General features: G+C 37.7%; 2 protein-coding genes across 3 annotated transcripts in view; one reads left to right on the top strand and one right to left on the bottom strand.

Annotated features, from left to right (window-relative positions):
• Positions 1 to 2,613, top strand: part of Grx1t (Glutaredoxin 1, testis-specific) — a 23,493-nt gene extending 20,880 nt beyond the window's left edge. Inside the window, exon 3 of one of the 2 annotated variants that reach the window (XM_017629970.1) lies at positions 2,380 to 2,613. In XM_017629970.1, the coding sequence (XP_017485459.1) occupies positions 2,380 to 2,475 (96 nt within the window). In that variant the 3' untranslated portion in view covers positions 2,476 to 2,613. The remainder of the gene's footprint in view (positions 1 to 2,379) is intronic. The other variant, XM_017629971.1, reaches the window with a different exon arrangement.
• Uggt (UDP-glucose-glycoprotein glucosyltransferase) lies at positions 2,604 to 7,595 on the bottom strand. The gene is made up of 2 exons (XM_017629969.1): positions 7,172 to 7,595; positions 2,604 to 7,114 (listed from the first exon to the last, which is right to left on the bottom strand). The coding sequence occupies exons 1-2, from the start codon at positions 7,419 to 7,421 to the stop codon at positions 2,718 to 2,720; spliced, it is 4,647 nt and encodes a 1,548-aa protein (XP_017485458.1). The 5' UTR covers positions 7,422 to 7,595; the 3' UTR covers positions 2,604 to 2,717.
• Between the last annotated feature and the right edge of the window lie 482 nt (positions 7,596 to 8,077).

The following is an 8,077-nucleotide window of genomic DNA, read 5'->3' as shown; positions in this document are numbered from 1 at the left end:
CCAGAAAGGGGGTAGAGTTCTGCCGGCAGGAGAAGCCATACAATTTAGACACCAGCGTAATATGCATGAAGCACTTTACGGACCACTTTCAAACACGACATGTTAAATTGAAAACGTTGAAATACCGCAAATTACAAATTGAAATCGGAGGTAAGCAAGCATCGACCACTTTCTGCAGGAAAACATGCGCTGCGACAAGATATTATCACTTTTTCGGCACCTGCAATACAAACACAAAAATTCTAAATAGTTAATTAATAAGACCTATTCTTTTGAACACATTTCAAGAGTGGTTGTATATTTTTTGTTAACGTTGTGCTTAATTTGCTTTATTAAAAGATGGCTTGAAAAATTGGTGAATCGAGAAGAAAACACGTTTTCTCACTGCAAATTCACAACTGTCAACTCATTGTTCTTCGCCATATTCTTTGTTTATCCGTTGCCACAAATGTCATTCTGCGGGAATGCGCAATCTTGTATTCTATCGTTCTTGTGCATACTTCGCATAAACTTGAAACTGTAATTACGTATGTACTTTGTATGTGGCCCCTATTATGAGTTGCATTCGATTTTCGACTGTGGTCGAAAGTGCTGAGCGAACGAATTTTCATTTGGTATTATGGCGCTCATTCGATGAAGAATTGCGCTATTGTGAATTTCGCTCGTTTAGGTTCACAATAGTATATTTTTCACCGCTGAGAAGCTTTGGCCCTTATTATGAGCTGCATTCGATTTTCGATCTTCGCTGGCTATCGAAGATCGAAGATCGAAAGTGGAATTCGTATTATGAGCTATGCAAGCGTGTCGAAATTTTCGTTGAGTATCGAATTTTCTGTCGAACAGAATTTTGCTTTCGATGGTGTAGCGAAGTGTTAGAAAATTGTGAAAAATTTATGATTTTGTATATGTTTTCTTACATTTTGGCGGCTAGACACTAATTTTAAACAATTTTTATTAATTTCATGCAGTTCTAACATCGTGAATACTAAACACAAGCTCGAAAGGCTGGTTTTACTTGTGAAAGAAAATCCCAATACTCTGTTGGCACGATCTCTGAGAACAAAATCGTAGCGCTGTTGATAGTTTTAAAATATTTTAAATAGATTTGGCTCACAAACGCCTCTTTAGATGGTCGGAACTTTTTAATGAATCTGTAGACAAATTTCTTAAATATATTTTATATCAAAATATATTCGAAAGACTAATAAACTTAAACTCTCTTAAACATTTGCTACTCCTGGCCAGTTTACTAAGCTCTCATCCTCTGACGAATCGTTGAACCAGAACTCGTTGTACTCATTTTACCACGTTTTTATAAACTTGCTTTCTTTTTTACTTCATTTTAATTAGAACAAATTTACATAAATATGTATAAGCACACTATTTAGTTTGCTCGATTTGTAAACAAAGCTTCTCAGCGGTGAAAAATATACTATTGTGAACAACCTAAACGAGCGAAATTCACAATAGCGCTATTCTTCATCGAATGAGTGCCATAATACCAAATGCAAATTCGTTCGCTCAGCACTTTCGACCACAGTCGAAAATCGAATGCAAATCATAATAGGGGCCTTTGTTTACAAATCGAGCAACCTAAATAGTGTGCTTATACATATTTATGTAAATTTGTTCTAATTAAAATGAAATAAAATGTAAGAAAACATATACAAAATCATAAATTTTTCACAATTTTCTAACAGTTCGCTACACCATCGAAAGCAAAATTCTGTTCGACAGAAAATTCGTCACTCAACGAAAATTTCGAACGCTTGCATAGCTCATAATACGAATTTCACTTTCTATCTTCGATCTTCGATAGCCAGCGAAGATCGAAAATCGAATGCAGCTCATAATAAGGGCCTGTATTCCATTATCCAGAAATTAGCAGAACTTTTAAAAACTTACCGATCTGTTGAGTTTAGATTTTGCTTCACATTTTCTTGAGTTACATTTGTTGTTGTTGTAGAAGCATACAAATTCCCCAGACTTATTGGCGAGTGTTGCTGGGGCGACAGTCCTTGGCCAGATATAAATCTGGGTCCTTCCGGTTACGTAGACCCGACTGTCGTGGGAACGCTTAAGTTACATTTCTATTGCACTGGTACAAATGGTTGTGCAAAGTTGTGCGAAGTATGCATAATCAGACCGTTAGCCATTCAACTCTTTTTTCGTGCAACCCTGCGTGAGTTGAACGCAAAATCGCCTCATGTAGATTTCCTATCAGCCGCTCGCCGGTTTGCCGCTCATTGCGTGGCCTCGTCCTTAGAAAGCCCAACTCTAGTCTACAGGAATAAGCGTCGCTTTTCAAAATAGTAATATAGATATAAGAAAGATAATATAGTTATCCGATTAAAATATAATTTTTTTTATTTCTTTAAGGTGCCGAGATGTTTCATAAACGGAAAATTCATTGGAGGCGGCACAGATGTTAAAAAAATGTACGAGCAAGGAACTCTTCAAAAATACTTCAGTTAAATTGTGACTATAAATAGTTTCTAAATTTTAGTTAGCTGATGTTTTTTGATATTAAGTAAGACAATGTACATACATACTTATGTATAAAAAATGCAATTTTTGTATAAACTGTCATTAAAACTTAGTTGTGGGTTTAAACTTAATCACTTTTATTTAAAACAAAATTTTCACCTTTTTTAGTTTACATTAATCGAGGTAAAAGGATATACCTATTTATATAGCAAGACGGAGCGGAAATTAAACTACAATTCTTCATGTTGAATGCTCTCCTCGTTTCTTGAAGTTTTAGGAAGTATATTCGCGTTGTCTTGCGCGTAGTGGTCACTATTTTCATGATCCTCTATTTGTGTCATTAATCTTTTAATTTCTTGGTCGTAGTTCTTCCATTCTGGTACTATACGCTGCGCAGCTGTAAGTTTCGCCTCTTTTGTCAAAGGATTATTGCATAAATCGATAACTTTAGCTCTTTTAAAGGAACTATCGCTGCACCACGTTTGGCACCACAGCCATTCCTCCGGTAGTGACTTAATGGCTACCTGATGAATCATGTTGTTCGGTAAATCCTGGTCTAAGTTTGATAAGCTATTTGGATCCTGACTCAACGCTTGATATTGACCTCGTAACCGGTCACCGGCAGCAATTTTACGAAACCGTTTAAGGTCAACAACATACAAAGCGGATATGTGATATCGGCGGCCCATAAGATGGCTCCGCCAATAACCCTGTTTCCAAAAACGGAATCCTTCCATTTCTTTTCGAGAATCACAAAAAGGCGTGTAGGCATATGGGGCACCTGCCAAATCCATGTCGTACAGTTCTTTGATATCAGTGCGCACAATGGCATCTGCATCTACAAAAATGATTTTGCGAACGTTTAGTGGGAAAAGAACATCCAGAAACAGAATTTTATAACCCCAAATCGTACGCTGCTTTTCTGTTTGTTGATGCAACCAGCGCGGCCATTTATACTGCACCAGCTCATATTGAAAACCATATTCCCTCGCCATATGTGGAAGAAAATCTGTAAACTGAGGTGATAGGTAATTTTTTAGAAACCAAAATTTTACTGGCGAATTTGTGTGCTTTAAAACTGATATCATCATAATTCGCATAAGTCGTTCATATAAATGACCAGAAGCTACAGAAAAAATGTTTATTATATCCGAGTCGCCCGAGTTATTTTCACCAGATGCTGAGGCGGTAGTGCCAGCACCAAATGAATTAGCAATGGAGCTCCATATTCCAGAATTCGTCTCGTGTTCGTCATCACCTAGTAAATCGGCATTTTGTTTTCCGGGTTTCTTCGTCACTCGCATTTTTATCACATGTGACCTCAAAGAACTAATTACGACTTTTGTTAGGTGATTTTGATGAATGGTATTTGTTCCGTCAGCATGGGTAATATCGTAAATGTCCGTAGACTTTCCTTGTCGAAGGCGCAGGCCCCAAACACCAGGATTTGCTTTGAGTTGAAAATAGCCAAGATTTGCCATAACTATGGTGTCAACAATGGCAGGTGTCTTTTGCGTTCCCAGTGTGACTTGGAGTCCACGCGGAGGAGCACCGGAGCCTGAATCGAAGCAATGACCCTCTAATAATAAGTACTCTAATTCATATTCGCTATGGACAGGTCCACCGATTTCACTCAATTTAATGTTATCTAAGTCATATACGGAACGAACAGCTTCTACTAGCCAATTTTCAGGCACCTGTAAATTTTGGGTAAGCAACGAATTGACAGGTAAGCCAGTGAATTTCGCGAATGGGCCCTCAGCTAACTTACCATTAGGTTGAAATAGTACCTCTGGTTCTAATACATATCGATAAAAATTCTTTACCGGCATATCACTATGTTGGCCGACTGGGGTTAAGTATATATGCATATCACAGTTGAGAATATTTCTCAATAGAATAAGAATGGGTGCCAACTTCTGGGCACTTCGAGAAGCTGGATCAATTACTGCCGAAATATCAAAATGCGGCAACCATGATTGTTTGGGGGCTAATGTGACTACGGAATTGTCTTTCTTAATATCCTCTGGTATCTTAAAGCGAGTCTTGGATTGCCTGGGCACCAGGCTTGCGTAAAGTTTAAGTAATGTATCACTAGTTATCGGGAGTTCATCGCCGCTCCCGTCAATATTGCCGTTTTGCTGTATTACTTTTCGGATTTTGTCGCCGTACTGGAATGTATTTAGTCTCTCAATCAGACCAAAGTCGTCGATATTAAACTGCTCCTTTGGAGACAACGGGCCGAATATTTTTCCATTTCCAACCACTAAGCGACCAGACTTATGTAATCCAAAGACACGTTGTACATATACCCTCAACATCTTCATATGTAGTTCAGTTGAAGATAGAACATCGTTGACTGCATCTGGAATATCATGAGCTGATGTAGGGTCCTTGAGCAATTTCAAAACCAAGTCTGTGCTTTCCAGAGGCGGTAGAGTTTGTGCAGCAGCCCAAACAAGACGATTCAAATTGTGTTTATCTGAAAGATTCGAGCCTTCTGAATTTGGGATAAATCCTACGCGTACACTACTTCCAGATTTAACGAATCTCAGAGCATTCGTTAATAACTCCCGACCCTCGGTTTGTTCAATATCAGCAATGACCCAAATAGTTAAGAAGTGTAGTTTAGCGGTACCAATATTTTCGGTTGAATGTTTACCGATAAAATATTTTAAATTAGTCAAAAGGGTCGCAGTCATATCTCGATTTGAGAGTTGGCCCAGACCCCGCACGTTCGTTAAATCTTTGCTTTCATTTCCAGTAAAATCGAGAAATTTAGAGGCTTCAATACTAAGAATGCGTTGGTTTAAGCGTGGCATTACATGATCCTGATTCATTAAGTAATCAATGACTGAATCAGAGTCTGTTAAATCTCCTTTATATACCGCTTTCTGAAAAATGCTAGTCTGTTGAATAATTTCTGAAAATATCGCTTCTTCGAATTCACTATCAGAGGACAATAAATTTTGTTGCATAGGTACACCATTAAGTAATGCTTGAGGGGAATCAACAAAACCTAAACGATCAATGAACTCCTCGGACAATTGTTGACCATACTCATAATCGGAGTCTTCTCCTAGAATATCATCAATGTTACTGCCATAAAAATTACTAAACAATTTTTTTAGTTGACTTCGGATATGTTGATGGCGTACACGTTCCGTGGTATCGACAGTCGCGAATACATCAGTTAAAAAACTAAGAGCTGATCTGCCATCCTTATTTTGTGTAACATAGTTATAAGCACAAATAATTGATTGATAGTCTTTAGCCGTGTCCTTTTGAGCCCTCCGTATGTCGAAGACAAGACCCAGCCTGACAGGCGCTTGGTGGATAATAAAACTCTCTGCTAATTTAATAATATTACGGCTTGATGGATCCAAAGGGTCCACTACTAGAACTAAATTGAAAATATTTTTACGAATATTTCGTAGCATTCCTGGGAAAGCAGGCCTTAACAAATCCATAACGCTTGATGGCCATCTGCGGTATTGTGAGTCCGTCTCAATATCATTTACCCACATTACTGCCGTGTCTCTAATATCCATTGCAAACTCTTTGTTTGAAGCGCCAGAAAGATCCAAGGCGAAGAGCGATGTCGCTAGAGAACCCCGTATATTATTCCTGTGCAAAGTCTCGAGAACCTGGATTTCACTGCGCACCGTTTCTACTAAAGTACCGAGATCCATAGTATCAGCGTCAAAGAATAAACCATTAACAAATAGTGCACCATCCGGGGGCATAATATTTAGACTGCGTCCAAAAACATCAATATTATGTTTGATTTCGGCACGTAGTGCATCAGATACTTTATGATTAAGAAGGGCGCGTGCTTGCATAGGAAAATTATGAGCTACGAATTGTAGAATTTGAAGAGCTTCATCTCCTTGCACCTCAGATATGGCAGCGGCAGCCTGCAAGCCAAGATCTTGAAATTCCCAAGCCTTTAATTGCGAGATTTCTTCATTAACTTTTAACAAGTTATAACGCAGTTGATCTAAAGGATGAGACAAACTAGGAAAACGATGCTTTAGTATTTTGAAGTCAAAACCTTCAATTGCAACGTCATCTACTGTGTTATTTTTTACATTGTCGTCTGTTGCCTTGGGCGCATCATCTTGACTTTTATATTCAGTTGATTTAAGATGAAGCTCTACACCATAACCAGATAAACGTACGTGCCGGTCATTTAGATTAACTAAGATGAAATGTCTGACAATGTAGCGAATATTTCCAGCAACCGCTTCTTCCGACAGAATTTTGTGATATGACGAGAATAAACGAGATGCAAAATCACCATATAGAATAATAGTTCGTGATTGATTTTCTAGGCCTGGGTAAATATGATCGAAACTGTACGTTACAATGCTCTCCAAAGAATTATTTGAGTAGAGTTTTTCCTTTAGTTCATCAATGTTACACACTACTTCATCTCCAATCTGTACAAAAGTGTCTGAATCGCAATTTGATCTACTGTATATTTCGTTGGATATTTGTAAATGTGTTTGAATCCGCGGCGTTAGACTATGTAAAGATATCACTAATTTAAGCAGGGGTACTTGAAGTACACTTAGCCGATTCCGGACAAGATTAATCGCTGCTAAATATTGATTTGACTCTGAAGCTAAAAAGATTCACACATAAATACATTGCGTTGTTCAAAGTTAATTCCATAACCTACCATATTCCTTAAGCGACTTTTGTTCTTTTTGTACCGCATTAACATAATCCCAGAACAATGCGGGATTTTCATCCGCTAAATACTCGGCTATTTCTAAATATAAGGGTGTCTGTACCCACTTTGCATTGATAAGCGTAGTAACAGAATAGCTTTGAGGTGAACCAGCTAAATCTGTCGCTATATTATCACAAAAAAGGTTTGAAATCGCCACTAACAAAACCAGTGATCGGCTGACAATTTTCTCAAACATTTTTAACTGCGTAACTCTGCTTTACGCTCATATTATAGAAAGTTTTGTATAGTCTATTTTTCTTAGATATATTTTATTACCAAAATTAAAATACCAATAGCAAATGAAAAGCCGGCCAACATTGTCTGAATTTTATAAACTGATGTGGCTAGGAAAACGTATATCGATATGATAAGTTACCATATCGATACTTTTGCCATTCGATTCCGATACTTTTTACTCCATAGTTTAAAGCTGAGATTAGTCGACAACGCAGAACGTATACTTAAATGCAGTGTGGCAACACCAAATCCAGCAAGACAAAAATGCAACTCTGCTTATTCGTTTAGCGTTGCTCCTTTTTTGCTTTCTTTCTCTTTTGCTGCTGGAAATCATCCGAGACGATCGCGAGTTCCTTGGGTATCCTTACATTTATATATGTGACTTTTATAACTTGTTTTTGATAAATAGAAAATATTGTACGAGTTTAATTTAGAATAAATANGTACGGTTTAGTAAGTGGCCCACCTATTTCGGGGTATTGCGTCCAAAGGGGTGACCCGATCCAAAAAAAAATTGCACACACTTGTAGCCAAGGGTCAACCCATTACTTTAACATCCACTATTGCAATTTTTGGTCACTAATTTATTTACAAATTGGGTTTGAAATATGCCCT

Source organism: Rhagoletis zephyria, unplaced genomic scaffold (genome assembly GCF_001687245.7).
Source record: "Rhagoletis zephyria isolate East Lansing unplaced genomic scaffold, Rhagoletis_zephyria_1.1 Rzeph_scaffold_07251, whole genome shotgun sequence".
Taxonomy (NCBI): Eukaryota; Metazoa; Arthropoda; class Insecta; order Diptera; family Tephritidae; genus Rhagoletis; species Rhagoletis zephyria.
This window is presented reverse-complemented; position numbering and strand designations above follow the sequence as displayed.